At 34.5% G+C, this 24873-nt stretch overlaps 2 protein-coding genes across 5 annotated transcripts in view; both read left to right on the top strand.

Annotated features, from left to right (window-relative positions):
- Atg16 (Autophagy-related 16) overlaps nucleotides 1-24873 on the top strand; it is a 553304-nt gene that overhangs the window by 471860 nt on the left and 56571 nt on the right. The window lies entirely within an intron of this gene.
- On the top strand, nucleotides 18274-19640 carry LOC142219524 (alcohol dehydrogenase 2-like). The gene is made up of 3 exons (XM_075288473.1): nucleotides 18274-18393; nucleotides 18478-18879; nucleotides 19054-19640. The coding sequence occupies exons 1-3, from the start codon at nucleotides 18304-18306 to the stop codon at nucleotides 19324-19326; spliced, it is 765 nt and encodes a 254-aa protein (XP_075144588.1). The 5' UTR covers nucleotides 18274-18303; the 3' UTR covers nucleotides 19327-19640.

Raw genomic sequence — 24873 nt, forward strand, 5'->3', positions numbered from 1 at the left:
CAATGGTTTGCATGCCCGCCTTGCATACACAAGGTTGTGGGTTCGATTCCTGCTTCGACCGAACACCAAAAAGTTTTTCAGCGGTGGTTTATCCCACCTCAGTAATGCTGGTGACATTTCTGAGGGTTTCAAAGCTTCTCTATGTGGTTTCACTGCAATGTGGAACGCCGTTCGGACTCGGCTATAAAAAGGAAGTCCCTTGTCATTGAGCTTAACATGGAATCGGGCAGCACTCAGTGATAAGAGAGAAGTTCACCAATGTGGTACCACAATGGACTGAATAGTCAAAGTGAGCCTGATACATCGGGCTGCCACTATACCTAACCTAAGCTTACGTCTTGACCAGAACTAGGATTGGTCTATACACACCAGGGACTAGTCCTATGCCGGTCCTGTGGTTAATCCAATTCCCGCAGGGAAGTGACAAAAATGAATTATGTTTAATAAATTTTCTTGAATTTGTCGAAAATTATTTACTAATTTTTGTGCTATCGGCGTGATGTCAACGTTTGTTATACTGTTTAGTTAAAATTTTCTAAAATTAACCAAATTTTCCTTGCTGGTGGGCTCACTGCTTTTTTTCAGTGTACCCTGTACCGCAGTATTGGTGAAGGGTACATATTAAAGTCAAACTTGCCTAAACTATAATAATAGAATAAAATTGGTTTTAGTGCCACATAGGGTTCAGTTTTTTTTCAGTGTAAGAAAAATGCAAAATTAAAAATTTGCGGTAAAATACCAAAAATAAACGCTAAATTTATCTGGAAAGATGCTAAAATGGTCACATTGCCTGTAACTTGAAAATTGAATACTGGAATATTATCGTTGGCAACTCTAACACGCATTTTATGCGATACCTGCACACTCACTAGACTACTCCCAAAACAACATTTCAATGATCATGACCATGATCATGAACTTGCCATACGTTGCCGTTCACGATCAATGTCTAACTTAATCTTGATGCGGTTATCAGTTGGTGGTATGGGTTGATTGTCATTGTTTTTTTTTTTTTGGCATGCTCTTTATGTTTGTTTGTCTTAACAGAATTCCTCTACACACACACTCTCGTTTTACATATCTCTGTGAATTGTGATCTTCTCGCAAGTTAACATTTCATAAGAGAGAGCTTTTTCATATTACCTCTGTTAGTTAACAGAAAGCTCTAGTATTTAGTTTATTTCAATAAAATAATGCGGTTGACATGCGGCCGGAATGAGCAGTGATTATGCGTTTGTGTGGATCTGTGTGTGCTTTTTTTTATAAAAACTTCCGGACAAAGAGCAATAAACGCTCTTGAAATAAACAAAGATACAAACTCAACTAAAATGATTATTTTGGGGGTATTGCCTACTAAAAATAGCTTGTGTGCGATATCAATTATGAAATAGAACTGTCAACCCGTATAAATGGTACCTATTTCGCTGATAAATGTCGTGGAGGGCAAATGATTATGATATTAGTTTTGTTTTATTTATTTTTTTTTTATAGAGCACATGATAACTTATGGGAATTTTAAAGTGTAAGAGAATTAAAAATAAGTAATATAAAGCCTCAATAGGGGGCGCTTGGCATACTCAATTGTATGATAAAAAATAAGGCAGGTAATGCCATCCTTAATAAAAACAAAATTTTCTATAACTCATTAACACATGGGGAGTATTCATAATTTTTAATATTTAATTTTAATATACACAGAATTTTTTTCCTCATTCAATCAAGAAATTAATTTATCCCATTAATTATATATATAAAACATATATGTTTTCATTTGGAAATATTTGTTAGTTAAATTAAAATTTTAATTTGGATTGTTAATTATTTAATTAAAAACGTAAACATTTTCAATAATTTTCATAATCGATTTTAGTTTTTCAATTTGATTAACGAGTAAGGAAAGTCTAAAGTCGGGCGGGGCCGACTATATTATACCCTGCACCACTTTGTAAATCCACATTTTCGATACTATATAAAATCCGTCAAATGTGTTGGGTGCTATATATAAAGGTTTTTGTCCCAAATACATACATTTAAATCTGACTCCTTCTGAACAAAATTTATAATCTATAGACTTAAAATTTAAGTCGGCTAATGCCCTGGGATGCTACACTATGTTAGTAAAAAATATGGGAAACATTTTAATCTGAACCAATTTTGAGGCAACTTCGCAAAAGTGTATTTATGATTTATCGGTCAATAGATATGTATAAGAAATAAAGGAAAATGTGAGTCACTTTTGAAATTTTTCGACTTAGCAGTGGCGATTTTATAAGGAAAATGTGGATATTTTGGTAAGTTTTATCCAAATCGGAAAAGCATATATATGGAAGCTAACGTATATAGAAATCTGAACCGATTTCAACCAAATTTGAAATGCATACTTAGTATTTTAATACTACTCCCTGTGTAAAATTTCACGTCAAATGACGGAAAATCGGGCGAAAGATATATATGGGGGCTATATCTAAATCTGAACCGATTTCAATAAAATTTAGCACACTTGACTACACTACTAATTGTACTCCTAGTGCAAAATTTCAACCAAATAGGGCTAAAACTCTGGCTTTTGGGGCCATATAAGCCTATATCAGGCGAAAGATGTATAAGACAGCTATATCTCAATCTGAACCGATTTCAATCAAATTTGGCACATTGTTCTCTTGGTGCAAAATTTCGAGCAAATTTGGGTAAAACACTGGCTTCTTGGACTCTATATGTTCATATCGGGCGAAAGATATATATGAGAGCTGTATCTAAATCTGAACCAATTTCAATCAATGCACACTTGACTATACGACCAAGTGTTATGTTTGTGCAAAATTTCAAGCAAATCAGGGTAAAATTCTGGCTTCTGGGTCCATATAAGTGCATATCGGGCGAAAGATATATATGGGAGCTATATCTAAATCTGAACCGATTTCTTCCAAAATCAGTAGGGTTCTATTTTGACCCAAAACAGGAACTTGTGCCAAATTTGAAGGCGATTGGACTTAAACTGCGACCTAGACTTTGATCACAAAAATGTGTTCACAGACAGACGGATGGACGGACAGACGGACATGGCTAGATCGAGTCAGGGACCCACCCAGAACATATGCACAAACTTATAATACCCTGTTCCACAGTGTGACGCAGGGTATAAAAAGTTAATTTTTTCATCTAATATTTTAATTAATTACGTTTTCAACTTTAATAAAATTTTTCATTGGAAATTTTTTGGTGATATTTTTTTCTGTACAGACAGACAATGGAGATATTTATACCATTGTGCTTGTAGACTGCTAATGCTATATTTTAAATAAAAAAAATTATTGACTTTTTTCATATATTAATCATCATTTCATATATAAATATTCTTAACAAAAAAGTTGTTATCTTTATTGTTGAGCAATACAATGATCAAAATCCCAAATGTATTCAAACCATTTTGTCATTCTTTTCAATAAACCGGAAAAGACAAAGTCATGAATTACTAAATTAGATGCAGGTGGAATTTGAATATATAGTTTTTGATATTTTCGTGAAAAGCGTGATTTTTCACTTAAATGGAGATTAATTTCTCAAGTTTTATTTACTTTCTATGAATGAAATGAGCCATTATTTTTGGATCATGACCAATGAATAAATCCACGATTTCAGTGGGTTGATAAAATGTGATGGAAATTAAATCGTGGAAAGATTGTGTAGGAGATATTTTTCTAAAATCTTATCATCATACAATATTTGTTGTATGTTTTATTTTTTTTTTACTGAATAATCTGTAATTGTCATGGTTTAATTTTTATTTGTATCTCATTTCAGGTATGTTGCTTTTCAAAAACGTATTGTGTTCGTAAATTGTAAGTAATGCATTTGTAAAATATTTATCTTTTAATTATTTTTTAGGTATATAATAATACGAGGGCGGTTCGGAAACTTCCTAGCCTATCAATGAAAGAGAATAGTTAGTTTTTCAAAAATATTTTTATTTTGCAATATATGTTAATCTTCTGAAACTTCAGAACACTTAGTTCAACGCTTTTCTAGGAATTCTATCCCTTGATTAAAATAGTTTTCCTCAAGGTCTTCAAAATAGTGGTTTGCAACTGTAATTGCATCTTCATTTGAAGTAAAACGCTTGCCAGCAAGGAATTTTTTTAGATTTGGGAACAAGTAAAAGTCACTGGGAGCTAAATCAGGAGAATAAGGTGGGTGGTCAAGCAACTCGTACTTTAATTCGTTGATTTTAGCCATAGTAAAAACACTCTTGTGCGCTGGTGCGTTGTCTTGATGAAAAATTATTTTGTTTGTGTTGTAAGCCAGGACGTTTTTCTCGAATTTGTACATTTAATTGATCCAAAAGGTTGCAATAGTACTCTGAGTTTATTGTTTTACCCTTTTGCAGATAGTCGATCAATAAAATAAATCCACTTTTACGTATAGCCCCCATATAAACGGACCCCCAAATTTGGCTTGCGATCGCTCTAAGAGAAGCAAATTTCATATATGGTCTCTAACAACCATGCACAAATTGGTCCATATCGGTCCATAATTACATATAGCCCCCATATAAACCGATCCCCCGATTTGGCTTGCGGAGCCTCTAAGAGAAGCAAATTTCATCCGATCCGGCTGAAATTTGGTACATGGTGTTGGTATATGTTCTCTAATGACCATGCAAAAATTGGTCCATAATTATATATACCCCCATATAAATCGATTCCCAGATTTGTCCTCCGGAGCCTCTTGGAAGAGCAAAATTCATCCGATCCGGGTGAAATTTGCAACGTGGTGTTAGTATAAGGCCGCTAATATCCATGCCAAAATTGGTCCATATCGGTCTATAGTTGTATATAGCCGATCCCCAATCACACAAAAATTGGTCCATGTCGGTTCATTCATGGTTGCCACTCGAGCCAAAAATAATCTACCAAAATTTAATTTTTATGGAAAACTTTGTCAAAATGTTATTTCTATAGAAAATTTTGTACAAATTTTATTTCTCTAGAAAATTTTGTAAAAATTTTATTTCTATAGAAAATTTTGATAAAATTTTATTTCTATAGAAAATTTTGTCAAAATTTTATTTATAAAGAAAATTTTTTCCAAATTTTATTTCTATAGAAAATTGTTTCCAAATTTTACTTCTATAGAAAATGTTGTCAAAATTTTATTTTGTCAAAATTTTATTTCTATAGAAACTTTAAACTTAATTATATACGTATTTAATCGGCATTTTTTAGTTTAATATATTCTACGTATGGACTACCTTGTAATTTAGAAGACGGTGTTAGGAAGTTTTAAGATACCTTTCCATCGGCAAGTGTTACCGCAACCCAAGTAATTCGATTGTGGATGACAGTCTTCAGTAGAAGTTTCTATGCAATCCATGTGGAGGGTACATAAGCTTCGGCCTGGCCGAACTTACGGCCGTATATACTTGTTATACCCACCACCATAAAATAGTGACGGGGGTATAATAAGTTTGTCATTCCGTTTGTAACACATCGAAATATCGATTTCCGACTATATAAAGTATATATATTCTTGATCACGGAGAAATTCTAAGACGATATAAGAAGATTCGTTTTTTGTTTGCAGGCAGGTCAAGTTCGAAGATGGGCTATATCGGTCCAAGTTTTGATATAGTCCCCATATAAACCGACCTCCCGATTTTGGGTCTTGGGCCTATAAAAACCGTAGTTTTTATCAGATTTGCCTGAGATTGGAAATCTAGAGGTATTTTGGGACCATACAGAGGTGTGTCGAAAATGGTCCCTATCGGTCCATGTTTTGGTGTAGCCCCCATATAGACCGATCTCCCGATTTTGTTCTTAGGCGTCTAGAAACAGTATTTTCTATCCGATTTGTCTGAAATTGAAAATCTAGAGGTATTTTAGGGCCATAAGGAGGTGTATCGAAAATGGTTCGTATCGGTCCATGTTTTGATATAGCCACCATATAGACCGATCTCCCGATTTTGCTTCTTATGCGTCTAGAAACTATATTTACCATCTGATTTGCCTGAAATTGGAAAGCTAAAGGTATTTTGGGACTATAAATAGGTGTGTCGAAAATGGTCCGTATCGGTCCATGTTTTGGTATAGCCCCCATATAGACCCGATTTTGCTTCTTATGCTTCTAGAAACTATATTTTCTACCAGATTTTCCTGAAATTGAAAATCTAGAGTTCTTTTGGGACCATAAAAAGGTGTGCGAAAATGGTACCCATCGGTCCATGTTTTGGTATAGCCCCCATATAGACCGATCACCTGATTTTGCTTCTTGGGCTTCTAGAAACTATATTTTACATCCGATTTACCTAAAAGTATTGAGCTTCTATAAACGGTATTTATTACCCGATTTGCCTGAAATTCGAAATCTAGAGGTATTTTTGGACCACAAATAAGTGTGCCGAAATTGAAGTATATCGGTCCAGTTTTTGGTATAACCCCTTGGGCGTCTAGAGACTATATTTTCTAGCCGATTTGTTTGAAATTGAAAATCTGAAGGTATTTTAAGATCACAAATATGTGAGTAAGAAATGGTGCCTATCGGTCCATGTTTTGGTATAGACCCAATATAGACCGATCTCCCGGCTTTATTTCTTTGGCTTCTACAATCCGTAGTTTTTATCCGATTTGCTGGAAATTAGAAATCTCTAACGAAATTTTAGACAAACGAAATTTCCTTTTCTTATAAAGTAATTTTGTTTCTTCAACAATTGTCTCTAAAATTTGTATCAAAAGAAAACTTTGTCTAAAATTACATTTCTCAAAAAAGAAAACACTTCTTTCAGGGTATGGCAGGCGCACTGATCATGAAAATTGCTTGAAACTGAAAACAAAATTTCCAGATTTTACTCATCGTATTTGTTAAAATAATGGCGGAAAAAACCTACAGATTTAAGATTTCAAATCAAGGCGTAATTTCATCATATACACGATATGTTTATAATTTCTCTAAAACTGAAACAAAATTGGTTCTCATAAATCCAGAATCTGATCTGGTCTTCATAGGTAGAATTTTTAAAGTTTGTCTTCGGGAACTGACTTGCTTGGGAGAAGATTTGTCATCAAACCCCCTACAATTATATATTATCAAGTAACCCACTACGACGAAGAGTTTTCAAAGTAAACTATTATATTTGATTCATGGTGGTGGGTATTTAAGATTCGGCCCGGCCGAATTTACTGCTGTATATACTTGTTTTTATTTTCAATTTGCGCTCCATCGCTCCACGGATCGCAGTTTGATTTTTTGACTTTTGTTTGACAGTAGCTATTTTCCAATTCATTCATTTTCGCGTGTATGTATTTTAAATTATTGATTGATATGCTGCTGTTTAATAGAACCATCCATTTCCATCTCAGGCTCTTCACAAAAAAAAATTCTTTTATGATTAGTTTTGGGCAAAATCGTTCACCGGAACTCTTTCGTTCCGACACGACACATGATTATGATAAAGTCATTGCAATGAATTATTTTACACAAAGTATAGTAATATTAAATCCAAAAACCCATCCAAAGAGTTTAATTTTCCGAGTATAGTCACTACCTTAAATTTTCCATTTCATTCGTTATTGTTTCTTACAAACTATTTGAAGTAATTTCACTCAAGTTTTCGTATTTTTTATATCTTTTAATTGACCACGGACTTCGTTGCACAACGTAAACAGATAATTTCATGTCTGTCTTTAGTAGATGAATATGATAACAAATATAAAAAGCCGGAACGAAAAGGAACGATGGAACGATTTGAAGAAACTAGTTCCTTTGTACAAAAGGAACGATGAGTCCGGATCACCACGGTGAACGATTTTGCCCAAGACTGTATTGTTTGAATAAATTCATTTTACAGAATAATTTAATAAATGCATTTTAAGAGTTCAGTTACATATCACAACATTTCAACTTAAAACTAATTTTTAAACTTGGAATAATTTTTGATTACTATCAAATGAAACGGGGAAGATTACACCCAGAGAAGGAATATGATCACCCCAAACATGTTTTACGAGCAAAATGTTATTTTTGGGTGGTGACCATGTAATATGGTTTTCGCAATCATGTTATTTTCTCGGCAAGCAGGTTATATTTGACGAGAAAATACAATTTTAGTGACAAACATGTTACATGGTCACCATAAAAAAATAACATTTTGCTCTTGAAACTTGTTTGAGGTGATCATATTCCCTCTCTGCGTGTAATAAACGAAAAACTCCGTGGAATCAATATAATTCTAATTTCTCAAACTTTCGTATGGTATTTTAGTTAAACTGTGGCATTATGATGCTAACTACGTATTCGTATGGGGAATCACGAGGAACTTTCACTCCGATTCCAACAAAATTTTCAAACTCCCACTCCACAGTCCTGATTTTAAGTAGTTCATTCTTATTATTTTTGGAAATCGTACGAAATTTTTTTTAGTTTGCAATATCCAGATAACATAAATGTACGGCCATTGAACTTTATACCCACGTTTAGTTCGTAACATTTTTGAGACATACTTGGAATAAAGATTTTTTTATTTTATTTTAAAATATATTTAGAATTCATATAATTACCTAAGCGCCTCCAAGGCATTTTTGAGGATGTGGAAATTTTCGAAAAACAGTAAAACTTAAATAAAAAAAATATAATTTTTTTTTACAATAAAAATAAGTAATTTTGCATTGATCCTCTGTAGCTGACGCCGTAGTCTAACAGACACCGTAAAATAAATTTTCGTGCGTATCTTCCTACAGTACCACCACACCACTCATAAATACGTCTTTTATATAAAATTTGTTAGATTTGTTTGTTTAATAACCATATGTTTTATGGAGAATATGGCCAAAAACTTTTTGATCAGAAATGTTAACGTCAGTTTAGAAATGAGGTCTGCTGGACCCCACGTCAAATACATAGACCAACTCAGCTACAGAGGGTTAATTTAACTACTCCTTTTTTTGTGTGAAGTTTTTCAATATTATTCTTAAATTTTTGAGATCGAACTTCGGAAACCGATCATATCGAAGAAACAAATTTTAATCTATTCTATTAATCTAAATAGTCATCCATCTTAGAAAGTTCAATATGGCTCGTGTTTCCAACAGACCATGCAATTTTTAGTCCATTCAATTGAAGGGTTGAGGAAATGTAAATTTGCTTTTGGCAACATTTCTTAACACCTCAACTGTTAATTACACGCCCACTTTATGTGGTCACTTAACATTAACAATAGCCAGATAAATATATGAATGAAATGTTCCACATTTTTGGTATACTCATATAGGGCACTGAACAATTATTTTCAAATCACCAGACTTTTAAATAAACACATAATAATTCACAAATTAAGACAAAGTAAACAAAAATATAGGTCAGTTGCCTTACTCATTGTTCTTTTACAAGAGCTTTAATGATTTTCGGAGTCTATTCATAGGGTGTTCTTCTAACCGCACTCATTCATTTATATTTTATGATTAACATAAAACAAGAAATTTTTTGGCACGTATATGGACAAATGATGGCTTCATTACCACCCGCAGATGCCTTAGTAAACAAATTATGGGTCTACAAAATGGACAATTTGCGGTTTCATATAAAAGAAATTGGCGAGATGAAGAATATCAATAGATGGCCAATTGTAGTAAATCATAACAATACTAAGTGCAAAGTAATTTTAGGTAAAATAATAAATCAAAGTTGGTGTTGATGATAACATTGTTTAACACTCTTATAGTTACAAGAATATTCATTATAATTTTAGGAGAAAGTAATGTAATCATAATTAAATGTATTGAAATTTGAGATTTAATTATATTTGCTTAGTCAACTAATTAAAGGTCAACTAATTAAAACAACATTTGAGATTTTCGATATAAATACAATTGCTGTTTTGACGGTTCCTATTTTAAAATTTTGATTTACTATCTTTATCTGAAAAAAAACTAAACAGGCGAAACATGATTGTCGTGATCATAGTTGAAGAGTAAAATAATTTGATGATATTCAGCGCATGAATTAAACAATACTGATTTGGCAACACAACGGGGGCAGTATTTCCTGATATGATGATAAAGACGATTGTTAGAGCCAGAAAGTGATTTCCTTAGATATATCCAAAATTGGCTTAAGGCGAACTTAACACACAGAGGAGGAAGATGATCACCTCAAAAATGTTTTAAGAGCAAAATGTTATATTTGGATGGTGACCATGTAACATGTTTGTCGTAAAAATTTTGTTTTCTCGGTTGGTGGTTGAGACAAACAGGCTCTTGACACATTTTTGAGGTGATGCTGTTCCTCCTCAGGGTGAAGAGTGTCTTATTACTAGTTTTAAAGTAAGCTAACGTGATTGCCAAGTGATATGAATGGCCGGCCTGCGGCTGGGCTTTAAGATCGTATATGAACAGAGTCCAAAGTGGGTTAACGTCATTCCAAAATGGTGCAATTGGAGGACCTTCGGCCGGGGTTGAAGGCTGAAGGGGTTGGAATGGGCTAACGGGATTGCAATGCGATTCAAATTGCCAGCCTTTGGCCGGGGTTCGAGATTTATTTCTGTGGACAATATCCAATATGGTTCCATTTTAGTACGAGTGAGTGAATGCAACATACAACAAATGAATGCAGTTCAAAACAAGTAAGTAAAGTGTAAAGTCGGGCGGAGCCGACTATATTATACCCTTCACCACTATGTAGACACATTTGTGTTACCATCTCAACTACTTAAAATTTGCTGGGAGCTATATAAAGGTTTGCATTTCCAGATACAAATACTTTTAATGGAAACAATTTTTTGTACTTCTACAAAAACTCTAGAATTAAAATTTAAATCGGCTAATGCCCTAGGATGAAACACAATGTTAGTAAAAAATATGGGAAATATGAAGCGAGAGAAATTTTAATGCAATTGTACAAAAGAGATTTATGATTTTTCAGGCGATACATATGTAATCGAGATATAGGACAAATAGAGACTACTCAGCAGTGGCGATTTTACAAGGATATTGGTTAGATCTCGCCAAGATATGTGGTCAAGTGTGGGTTGTGATATATTGTTTGGTCTAGTCGGGCGACTTGGAGCCTTATTTAAAACTCATCCGTTCTGTGGAAATTTTGGCATTGCAGTGTGTAGGATATGGCTAAGATATGGGGAAATCATCACAGAATTTTGTGTAAAGTGTGAGAATTTTGGCCATATTTGTATTCTCTGTGGAAACTATCAAGTCAATTGGAGGAAAATCCCATTGAAAATGGGTCTAAAATACGAAACAGTCTACAATATTTCCCCAACTCTGGTGTACGTATATATGGGAACAATCTGAACCGATTTTGACTAAATTTGACATGCATAGTTAGAATAATAATTCTGCTATCTATGCGAAATTTCACGTAAATGGGAGTATAACTTTGGCCCCACTGGTCATATGAGTGCAAATCGGATGGGAGATATATATGGGAGCCATATCTAAATTTGAACCGATTTCAATCAAATTTAACAAGCGTTGGTAGAATGTCAATTCTACCCTCTGTGCAAAATTTCACGAAGATCGGTCGTAAACTTTGGCATCTGTGGTCATATGAGTCTAAATCGGACGAAAGATATATATGGGAGCTATATCTCAATCTGAACCGATTCGGCTGATATTTTGCAAGATTTTCGAAATTCATAAAATATTTGGATGTACGGTATTTCAAGAAAATCGGTTGATAAACACGCTAACTATGACCACATCGGGGATAAATATATATGGCAGCTATATCTAAATCTGAACCGATTTTTTCCCAAACCAATAGCGATTGTCTCTGTCCCAAGAAACGGCCCTATGCCGAATTTGAGGACGATCGGACTTAAATTACGAGCTGTACTTTGTGCACAAAATTACATATACTGACAGACGGACGGACAGACAGACGGACATCGCTAAATCGACTCAGAATTTAATTCTAAGCCGATCGGTATACTAAAAGATGGGTCTATGACCACTATTTCTTGGCGTTACATACAAATGCACAAACTTATTATACCATGCACCACAGTAGTGGTGAAGGGTATAAAGACTCGGTTTATAAGGTTTGGTTTGGTTAGGTTAGATTATTTTAGGTGACAGCCCATTAGTTTTAGACTTACTTATGGCGACTTCGAATGGGGAAAAGGGGTGCAACATTCTCGAAAGTTATTGCAAAATATAAAAGACACTGTAATAGACAATATTATGAATTAACAATAACTATGGAATGTCACTATCTTGTGGTCAAAAAAGTGTAACACCAAGGCAACATATTTTTTTCGATACGAAAACGTCCATAGACTATTCAGCCCATTGTAGTACCACAGGCGGTGAAATTCTCTAGAGTGCTGCCCGATTCCATATAAAGCTCAATGACAAGGGACCTCCGTTTTATAGCCGAGTCCGAAAGGCACTCAGAAATGTCACCAGCATTAACAGGTTGGCTGATAAGTCCCCGGTCTGACACATAGATGGCGTCGCTAGTATTAAATGCATATTATTTTTATATAGTACTTTTGTGAAGCACCAAGGCAACATATTTTTTTCGATACGAAAACGTCCATAGACTATTCAGCCCATTGTAGTACCACAGGCGGTGAAATTCTCTAGAGTGCTGCCCGATTCCATATAAAGCTCAATGACAAGGGACCTCCGTTTTATAGCCGAGTCCGAAAGGCACTCAGAAATGTCACCAGCATTAACAGGTTGGCTGATAAGTCCCCGGTCTGACACATAGATGGCGTCGCTAGTATTAAATGCATATTATTTTTATATAGTACTTTTGTGAAGCAACTTTTGTTATTGTGAACAAAAATGGAAAAAGAGGAATTTCGTGTTTTGATAAAATACGGTTTTCTGAAGGGAAAAAATACGGTGGAAGCAAAAACTTGCCTTGATAATGAGTTTCCGGACTCTGTCCCAGGGAAATCAACAATAATTGATTGGTAAGCAAAATTCAAGCGTGGTGAAATGAGCACGGAGGACGGTGAACGCAGTGGACGCCCGAAAGAGGTGGTTACCGACGAAAACATCAAAAAAATCCACAAAGTGATTTTGAATGACCGTAAAATGAAGTTGATCGAGATAGTAGAGGCCTTAAAGATATCAAAGGAACGTGTTGGTCATATCATTCATCAATATTTGGATATGCGGAAGCTCTGTGCAAAATGGGTGCCGCGCGAGCTCATATTTGACCCAAAAAACAACAACGATGATTCTGAGCGGTGTTTGGAGCTGTTAACACGTAATACACCCGAGTTTTTCCGTCGATATGTGACAATGAATGAAACATGGCTCTATCACTACACTCCTGAGTCCAATCGACAGTCGGCTGAGTGGACAGCAACCGGTGAACCGTCTCCGAAGGGTGGAAAGACTCAAAAGTCCGCGGGCAAAGTAATGGTCTCTGTTTTTTGGGATGCGCATGGAATAATTTTTATCGATTATCTTGAGAAGGGAATAACCACCAACAGTGACTATTATATGGCATCATTGGAGCGTTTGAAGGTCGAAAGCGCAGCAAAATGGCCCCATATGAAGAAGAAAAAAGTGTTGTTCCACCAAGACAACGCATCGTGCCACAAGTCATTGAGAACGATGGCAAAAATTCATGAATAGGGCTTCGAATTGATTCCCATTGATTCCCCAGATCTGGCTCCCAGCGACTTTTTCTTGTTCTCAGACCTCAAAACGATGCTCGCAGGGAAAAAATTTGGCTGCAATAAAGAGGTGATCGCCAAAACTGAGGCCTATTTTGAGGCAAAACCGAAAAAGTACTACCAAAATGGTATCAAAAAATTGGAAGGTCGTTATAATCGTTGTATCGCTCTGGAAGGGAACTATGTTGAATAATAAAAACGAATTTTGACAAAAAATGTGTTTTTCTTTGTTAGACCGGGAACTTATCAGCCAACCTGTTACGAGTTCAAAAATGCAAATTATGAATTAAATCGCTAATTATAACTCCTTGCGGTTTGAATTTGCTCGGGGATGAATATAATTTGTTTTGCGAATTGGTAACCAAAAAAGGGTAGTGAAAGGGTTAAATATTAAATTGTAAGAATGTTTATATATATAAAAAACATCCTATTTTAAATGTTTTTTTTAACCCAAAATATATTCAATAGCTATGAAATTAGAGTAATTATTTTAGATACTTAAAAGCATTTTTGACATTTCTTTTTTTTTTCTTTTTTTTAGTTTTGTATTTAATCATTTCGTAATCAATTTTTGTCGAATGCTAATCCTTAATTACCAAATAAATTTAGGCATTAGTCCCACTCATTTGTTTACCATACTTTAATTGATACTTTTATGTTTTTAGGCCAATAAGAGTTTTTGCCATACTAATTGCAAACGGATGCGATAAATAACCTAAATAATTTGTTTTAGCCAATTAACTTTATTTGGCTGAATAATTAACAACATTTGATAGGAAACGTAAGGAATATATAATATATGAATATGAACATTTTTGGTAATTAGACTAATACGATATATGACAAGCTTATTGATTAATGCGTATAATTGTCCGCACAGTCAAACGTTTGTAAAAAAAACTAATTTTCAATCAATTACAAATTTGGCAATGTACACGGACGAAAAAGACTGTTTTTCATATGTTTGGGTTTTTATATGTGTGTTTTTAACACATTATTTTTAAGTGCAAGCATATAATGTTCATAAACTAGCATAACATGTTTGGGACATATATCTTAATATGTTAGAACATATTATGTTTGGTATATAACATAATATGTTTGAATGCAAACATATATTAATTTAGAAATAGCCTATAAACATATATATGTTTAGAAAGAAAGACCTAGAGAGTATGCTGCAAGTAAACGAATGGACGTAACCAATTGGTGCCTTACACAAAGAAAATTTCATTAAAATTTTTTCTACCAGTGTATGCTTGGTATACCTAAGGTATGCCTATGGTAAAACTGGACCAATACTGAAAATATATATGCTTGAAGCAAAATGTGTTTGGGGTATATGTAACAGTTTTTTTTTTTTGAGGGTGTAAAATCAATCTACTTTGTCTCCCTACTTTAAAGCTGAAAAACTATGTATTTATTTATCTTTTTTTTTTGTCAAAAAAAAAAAAAAAAAAAACAAACAAACTTCTGTTCTTTATTCATATTTGTATGACCACTACTGTAGACCGAGAACTCTGTTATGAATTGGCTAAATATGCTTGCGACGTGAAATGCATCGAATTTTTCGGTGATGTTTAACGACACTAGTTTACCAAATGTTTACTGAATATATTGGTTATCAGTTTAAAAACATAACGAAACGAAAATTTCTGTAGTTTTTATTAATTATTTTTAAACTTCTATTAATATGTTAATTGAAAAAAATTTTGTGATGTTTTTTGCTGTATAAACAGTCTTAACATACATATATTTAACCTTCGAAAAAATTGCAAGCTCGAAAGAATTGTTTTGGATATGTAAACACTGCAACCTAGGTTAAAACTAAATCAAAAATATTAAACTCTAAAGATGTTTTGGTGATTGAAAGTAAAAACAATTTATTTTGTATCGAAGCTAACTAATTAAATTAATTTTTATTCCAAATTTTTTCAACCACAGATATGCACACAAAAAAATCTGATTCAATAACGAAATTAATTGATCTAATTATTTATTTTTAATTAAATTACATAGTAGTAATTTTTTTATACCCTCCACCATAGGATGGGGGTATATTAACTTTGTCATTCCGTTTGTAACACATCGAAATATTGCTCTAAGACCCCATAAAGTATATATTTCCTAAGTCGATCAGAGCATGTCCGTCCGTCTGTTGAAAATCACGCTAACTTCCGAACGAAATAAGCTATCGACTTGAAACTTGGCACAAGTAGTTGTTATTGATGTAGGTCGGATGGTATTGCAAATGGGCCATATCGGTCCACTTTTACGTATAGCCCCCATATAAACGGGCCCCCAAATTTGGCTTGCGATCGCTCTAAGAGAAGCAAATTTCATCCGATCCGGCTGAAATTTGGTACGTGGTGTTAGTATATGGTCTCTAACAACCATGCAAAAATTGGTCCATATCGGTCCATAATTACATATAGCCCCCATATAAACCGATCCCCCGATTTGGATTGCGGGGTCTCTAAGAGAACAAAATTTCATCCAATCCGGCTGAAATTTGGTACATGGTGTTAGTATATGGTCTCTACCAACCATGCAAAAATTGGTCCACATCGGTCCATAATTATATATAGCCCCCATATAAACCGATCCCCCGATTTGGCTTGCGGAGCCTCTTAGAGAAGCAAATTTCATCCGATCCGGCTGAAATTTGGTACATGGTATTGGTATATGTTCTCTAATGACCATGCAAAAATTGGTCCATATCGGTCCGTAATTACATATAGCCCCCATATAAACCGATCCCCCGATTTGGCTTGCGGAGCCTCTAAGAGAACCAAATTTCATCCAATCCGGCTGAAATTTGGTACATGGTGTTAGTATATGGTCTCTAACAACCATGAAAAAATTGGTCCACATCGGTCCATAATTATATATAGCCCCCATATAAACCGATCCCCCGATTTGGCTTGCGGAGCCTCTAAGAGAAGCAAATTTCATCCGATCCGGCTGATATTTGGTACATGGTATTGGTATATGTTCTCTAATGACCATGCAAAAATTGGTCCACATCGGTCCATAATTATATATAGCCCCGTTATAAATTGAATCCCAGATTTGTCCCCCGGAGCCTCTAGGAGGAGCAAAATTCATCCGATCCGGTTGAAATTTGGAACATGGTGTTAGAATGTAGTCTCTAACAAACACGCAAGAATTGGTCCATATTGGTCCATAATTATATACAGCCCCCATATAAACCGTTCCCCAGATTTGATCTCCGGAGCCTCTTGGAGGATCAAAATTCATCCGATCCGGTTGAAATTTGCAACGTGGTGTTAGTATAATGCCGTTAATATCCATGCCAAAATTGGTCCATATCGGTCTATTGTTATATATAGCCGATCCCCAATCACACAAAAATTGGTCCATATCGGTTCATATTCATGGTTGCCACTCGAGCCAAAAATAATCTACCAAAATTTTATTTTTATGGGAAACATTGTCAAAATGTTATTTTTTTTTTGTCAAAATTTTATTTCTATAGAAAATTTTTTCCAAATTTTATTTCTATAGAAAATTTTTCAAAATTTTACTTCTATCGAAAATGTTGTCAAAATTTTATTTTGTCAAAATAGAAATTTTAAACTTAATTATGTACGTATTTAATCGGCCTGTTTTAGTTTAATATATACTACGTATGGACTACCTTGTAATTTAGAAGACGGTGTTAGGAAGTTTTAAGATACCTTGCCATCGGCAAGTGTTACCGCAACCCAAGTAATTCGATTGTGGATGACAGTTTTCAGTAGAAGTTTCAACGCAATCCATTGTGGAGGGTACATAAGCTTCGGCCTGGCCGAACTTACGGCCGTATATACTTGTTATTACTAATTTTCTTCGGCAGAGCCTTTTGCTTTATTTTCGTTTTCAAAAAAACTTTTCATAGCGTTTTATGTCGTGAGTGCATTTTTCCGAAATTTGTTACTCATGCACACTCGCGAAAAAATTATTTTCATGACTCTCGCACGACATTTGGTTTGTTAATCACGCACACTCATGCCGTTGCCATCAGTGTGAATCACGACTCACGCGTTCGTCACAAAAATTTCGTGTCACGTGCACACCTCTAGTGTGTATCCATTAAAATATTTAATATATTTTGAAAAACAATAAAGTGATTTTCGAAAAGTAATAATAATGCCGCCCTTTCAGTGCGATGTGAGCATTTTTTTTACATATTTTTTTTAATAATAACGTAAAAATTTAATACGGCTTAAGGGCATCCTTTCCCAAACGAAATTTCGTATACTTCTTTATGAAATTCTATACTGAAAATGTTATTTTTCTAAAGGTGGATGTATGGCTAATTCACCAGTGCACTGTGCATGACACACATAATTTATAGGTTTTAAAGTTTTCGGGTTTATACTATACTACTTTGGTAGAAGACGATTTTTTAATTAAAAAATTTCAAAAAATATTGATTTTTTTAATTCAATTAAACTTTTATATAAATTGTAATTAAGGTAAACTTTTATATAAATTCAATATTAATAAAATTTTTTGTTGACTAGTGTTAAAGACTATTGCACATAATTGTAGTAGCTACTATAAATATGATAGAATTTCTAATAATTTATTAAGTTTGACTTGGCTTTTTTGAGTGCAACATAGAAAAAGTTAATTTTATTAAAATAAAAATTATTAAAATGGATTTGAAAAACAAAAATGTGGTTTTTGTTGGTTTCGGAGGAATTGGTTTTGAATCCTGTAAATGTTTAATGTCGAAAAATTTGGCGGTAGGTTTTTTTTTGCAACTGTCACAGTGATAGGTTTTTATTTTATAATCTTGGCCTTGTCATTTGTCTCTGCGATTTTTTTAGAATTTAATGATTCTGGATGTTACTGAATGTCCTGATAAATTGAAAGCAATTCAATTACTCAATAAAACTACTAACGTGAAATTTATTAAATGTGATATCACCAATAAAACATCCATTAAAAATGCCTTTGATCAAATAGTAAAGGCTATAAAATATATTGACGTCCTAGTGAATGGTGCTGGTATACTTAAAGAACGTAATGTGGAGCTAACAATCAATGTCAACTTGATTGGCTTAATAAATACCACTCTAGAAGCTCTACCCTACATGGATAAGGCAGCTAAAGGTCGTGGTGGTGTAATTTTGAATATATCCTCAGTCGCTGGTCTAGAACCTATGGGTTCTACTTGTATTTACTCGGCTTCGAAATTTGGAGTTATCGGATTTACACGGTCATTGGCTGTAAGTATACAAAGTGAAGAATATATCTCAGGGACCGAACAGGATAAGAGTGAATTAAATTTGAATTTCCGTTGATATATCGAAAGATTATGTCACACTTCTCCCGACCTAATAGTCAATAGTTTTATTTGTAATATATAAACAAATTTATTCTCATAATTCTTGTTCTTCTAGGACCCTGTTTATTATGAACGTACTGGTGTAACTATTTTAGGATTATGTCCCGGCCTCACCCACACTCCTCTGACGGCCAATTCAAATCTAAGTGAAACATTTGATTATTCTTTACCAATGGCCCCTCAAATGCGTGCTATGCCACCGCAATCGGCAAGCAAGGCTGGTGAACTTTTAGTTGAAATCATCGAAAACGAAGAAAATGGAACCATATGGATTGCCGAAAATTCCGCTCGCACCAAAGTAGATTTCAAACCCTATTGGACGTATTAGTGCGATTCTTATGACCATTTTCATGTAGCTCCATTAGGCTTTAACTGTCAGTTAGTAAGAAGGAAATTTAATATATTTTCGTTGCTCGTTAATTTTAACTGAATATTTTTCCACACCTAATTTCCTAACTGGTCTGTGTGAGTATGTGAGTTGGATTTCGTATAAACCCTTTGTATGGTTTAAAAGTTGGATAGTTAAACTTGATCTAATGGAGTTTCATGAAAATGGGTGTAAGACTAAAAATAAATGTGAAGTATTTATGCAACAACCATTGTATATAAACTTTTTAAATAAACAATTTTACTACAAAAAAATATTTTGTTTTTGTTATTGTTGGTTTCTCCTTCAATCATTATTATTATTAATTTGGTTTCAGCTTAAAATCATGCGTTGACAAAACTACAAGAGTAGCTTAACCAACAGAAAAAAGTATGTTTGTCAAACTTATTTGTGCAAAGGTTATATCAAATGTCACTAACATTCTGCGAAGGGTATATAACACATCGTCCGCTATACCATTTGGTGTAAGGAAGAAGATTGGGACTAGTTTGATTCTCCCGCATATTAACAGGTTGGCTGATAAGTCCCCGGTCTGACACATAGATGGCGTCGCTAGTATTAAATGCATATTATTATACCCTTCACCACTACTGTTGTACAGAGTATAATAAGTTTGTGCATTTGTATGTAACGCCAAGAAATAATTGTCATAGACCCATCTTTTAGTATACCGATCGGCTTGGAATTAACTTCTGAGTCGATTTGGCGATGTCTGTCTGTCTTTGTGTCCGTCCGTCTGTTCGTCTGGAAAAAATCGTTTCAGATTTAGATATAGCTGCCATATATAGTTATCACCGATTTGATCATAATTCACTTATTTATGAACCGATGTTCTTCAAATTTTGTACATCTGAATGTTTTGTCAGTCCCCCAAATATCAGTTCAGATTTATATATAGCTCCCATTTACATATTTCGTCCGATTTGGACTTATATGGCCCCAAAAGCGAAAGTTTTGCCCTGATTTGCTTCAAATTTTGCACAACGAGTACGTTTAATAGTATCGTTAATTGTGCCAAATTTTGTTGAAATCGGTTCAGATTTATATATAGTTCCCCTATATATCTTCCGTCAGATTTTGACTTATATGGCTTCAAAAGCCAGAGTTTTGCCCTGATTTGATTAAAATTTTGTACAAGGAGTACATTTAATAGTATCGTTAATTGTGCCAAATTTAGTTCAAATCGGTTCAGATTTAGATATAGCTCCCACATATATCTTTCGACAGATTTGGACTTATTTGGCCCCAAAAGCCAGAGTTTTGCCCTGATTTGCTTCAAATTTTGCACAAGGAGTACGTTTTATAGTATCTTTAATTGTGCAAAATTTAGTTGAACTCGGTTCAGATTTAGATATAGCTCCCATATATATCATTCGCCCGATTTGGACTAATATGCCCACAGAGGCAAAAGGGCTACTCTGATTTACGTGAAATTTTGCAGAGGAAGTAGAATTGAACTTGAAACTTTGCACAGGCAGTAGAATTCAGGTTCTGCATATGCGTGTTTATTTTGGTTGAAATCGGTTCAGATTTTGATATAGCTCCCATATATCTTTCGCCCGATTTTCCGTCATATGACCACATAGGTCAAATTTGTTATCCGATTTACGTGAATATTTGCACAGGGAGTAGACATAGTAACTATTCATGTGAAATTTGATTGCATTCAGTTCAGATTTCGATATAGATTCCATATATATGTTTTTTCTATTTAGGCAAAACTGGCCGAAATACCTACATTTTCCTTATCAATTTTGATATGGTATTAAAAATGTGGACTTACAAAGTGGTGAAGGGTATAATATAGTCGGCCCCGCCCGACTTTAGACTTTCCTTACTTGTTTTTATATAGTACCAACCTTCAAATGATTCGTGTCAAAATTTGACGTCTGTAAGTCAATTAGTTTGTGAGATAGAGCGTCTTTTGTGAAGCAACTTTTGTTATTGTGAAAAAAATGGAAAAAAGGAATTTCGTGTTTTGATAAAATCTGTTTTCTGAAGGGAAAGAATACGGTGAAGGCAAAAACTTGGCTTGATAATGAGTTCCCGGACTCTCCCCCAGGGAAATCAACAACAATTGATTGGTATGCAAAATTCAAGCGTGGTTAAATGAGCACGGAGGACGGTGAACGCAGTGGACGCCCGTCGGTAGCCACCTCGAAAACATCAAAAAAATCCATAAAATGATTTTGAATGACCGTAAAATGAAGTTGATCGAGATAGCAGAGGTATTAAAGATATCAAAGGAACGTGTTGGTCATATCATTCATCAATATTTGGATATGCGGAAGCTCTGTGCAAAATGGATGCCGCGCGAGCTCACATTTGACCAAAAACAACAACGTGTTGATGATTCTGAGCGGAGTTTGCAGCTGTTAACTCGTAATACACCCGAGTTTTTCCGGCGATATGTTACAATGGATGAAACAAGGCTCCATCACTACACTCCTGAATCCAATGGACAGTCGGCTGAGTGGACAGCGACCGGTGAACCGTCTCCGAAGCGTGGAAAGACTCAAGATTCGCTGGCAAAGTAATGGCCTCTGTTTTTGGGGATGCGCATGGAATAATTTTTATCGATTATCTTGAGAAGGGAAAAACCATCGACAGTGACTATTATATGGCATTATTGGAACGTTTTAAGGTCGAAATCGAATGTTCCACCAAGACAACACACCGTGCCACAAGTCATTCATAAATTGGGCTTCGAATTACTTCTCCACCCACCGTATTCTCCAGATCTGGCCCCAGTGACTTTTTCTTGTTCTCAGACCTCAAAATGATGCTTGAAGGGAAAAAATTTGGCTGCAATGAAGAGGTGATCGCCGTAACTGAGGCCTATTTTGAGGCAAAACCGAAGGAGTACTACCAAAATGGTATAAAAAAATTGGAAGATCGTTATAATCGTTGTATCGCTCTTGAAGGGAAATATGTTGAACAATAAAAACGAATTTTGACAAAAAAAATTGTTTTTCTTTGTTAGACCGGGAACTTATCAGCCAAGCTGTTACAATAGTAATGACTATAGTTTTTGCAATATCGCCTATCAGACAGCGATCCATTATAGCACATATCAGGAGTGATATCTGGCGTCTCGAGAACACTAGCATATCTAGTGTGCGGTTTAAGTTTAAATGGGGCCATATTTGCTTGGGCTTTCAGGTAGCCGGAGACATACCAACAGATTCTAGATCCCCTGGAATATGTAAGGTAGTTCCTGGCTTTGCTAGCTCATCTGCTTCGCAGTTCCCCGGTATATTCCTATGGCCACACGCTCACAAAAAATCGCTTCTGTAACATATACTCCCAAACATATTTTGCTTCAAGCATATACATTTTTGGGTATTGCCCAAACATTTATATGTTTGATCTCTACCAATATATAATATGTTTGAAAGCATATTGGTCTAAACAATATATGTTTGGGTAGTCTAAGTTCCAAACATTTTGTATTTTTGCATCCAAATTCAATAATGTTGTCTTCCAAAAAACAATATGTTATTATGTGAACATATAATATGTTTGGAAGCATTTTGCACCCAAAAATATTGTATGCTTAAAAAAAATTCTCCCAAACAATATTGTGCTCAAAATTTTATTTATTTATTTATATATTTACAATCATAATGAATTATGAAAATAAACAGGTAATATAGGTGCTAACAACATAGGTTTTCGACCTGAATGCTCAAAATTTTGTTTCTGCCCAATTGTATATTCCCCCACATCTTTCTCACTTCCACGAGATTTTTTAGTTCTTAGCACCTTTTTCTGTAATACAAACATTGTAGAAGAAATTATTCAATTTTATGATTTTTTTTATTTTAATTTTACCTTTTGCCGGACGGGGATTCGAACAGCGGACCACACAGTTTGCAAGGATCAAAGAAGTAGCTGATCAATTGCCCAAGGAAAAATAAAATGTTAATTTTGTAATAACAAGCAACAACCACCAACTTAATTCAATATCGCTCCCTGTTAAATAGCGCTCCAAGCTACTAAACACATATATGTTTATAGGCTATTTCTAAATTAATATATGTTTGCATCCAAGCATATTATATTTACAAACATTTTATGTCCCAAACATAATATGTTCTAACATATTAACATATATGTCCCAAACATGTTATGCTAGTTTATGAACATTATATGCTTGCACTCAAAAATATTGTGTTTAAAAATTTGTGTTCCAAACATATAATGTTTATATCCAAACATATGAAAAACAGTCTTTTTCATCCGTGCAGGCACCTATATTAGGTGAATATTGTGCTGCTCAGCCATCTCATTGAGAGATTTGCGGCAGTCGATGGCCGTTTTCGAAATGAGGAGTCCAAGGCTTTTATTGCAGGTTGACTGTCTGAGTATATATTAATGCCAATATTGCTTGGAACATTACTTCTCAGCGAATTCACCACTTCTCTTATTGCAAATATTTTAGCCTGAAAAACACTACAGTGATCAGGTAATATTTTCGCTATTCGAAGTTCCAGATCTTTAGAATATACTCCGAAACCCACTTGTCCATCCAATTTGGAGCCATAGTGTAGAAATCTAACAGGTTGGCTGATAAGTCCCCGGTCTAACAAAGAAAAACACGTTTTTTGTCAAAAATTCGTTTTTATTATTCAACATAGTTCCCTTCAAGAGCGATACAACGATTATAACGACCTTCCAATTTGTTGATACCATTTTGGTAGTACTCCTTCGGTTTTGCCTCAAAATATGCCTCATTTTCGGCGATCACCTCTTCATTGCAGCCAAATTTTTTTTCCCTGCGAGCATCCTTTTGAGGTCTGAGAACAAAAAAAAGCCGCTGGGGCCAGATCAGAATCATCAACACGTTGTTGTTTTTGGTCAAATGTGAGATCGGGCGGCACCCATTTTGCACAGAGGTTCCGCATATCCAAATATTGATGAATGATATGACCAACACGTTCCTTTGATATCTTTAAGGCCTCTGTTATCTCGATCAACTTCATTTTACGGTCATTCAAAATCATTTTGTGGATGTTTTTGATGTTTTCGTCGGTAACCACCTCTTTCGGGCGTCCACGCGTTCACCGTCCTCCGTGCTCATTTCACCACGATTGAATTTTGCATACCAATCAATTATTGTTGATATCCCTGGGGCAGAGTCCGGAAACTCATTATCAAGCCAAGTTTTTGCATCCACCGTATTTTCCCCTTCAGAAAACAGTATTTTATCAAAACACGAAATTCCTTTCCTCTCCATTTTTTTTCACAATAACAAAAGTTGCTTCACAAAAGATGCTCAGACCGGGGACATCGCCAACCTGTTATTTTTAATCACTTTCTTAATTTAGTGTTTTTAATGTGATTAAAAACATGATTTTTTCAAATAAAATTTTAATAAAAAATTTACAAAATTTGTACAAATTGCAACTTGCACAACTGACTTAGTCTTCCGAGTTTGATTATAAAGTTACTTGTATTTTACATAAATTAAAAATTTTCAACCAT

The sequence above is a fragment of the Haematobia irritans genome, chromosome 1 (assembly GCF_050003625.1).
Source record: "Haematobia irritans isolate KBUSLIRL chromosome 1, ASM5000362v1, whole genome shotgun sequence".
NCBI classification, from domain to species: domain Eukaryota; kingdom Metazoa; phylum Arthropoda; class Insecta; order Diptera; family Muscidae; genus Haematobia; species Haematobia irritans.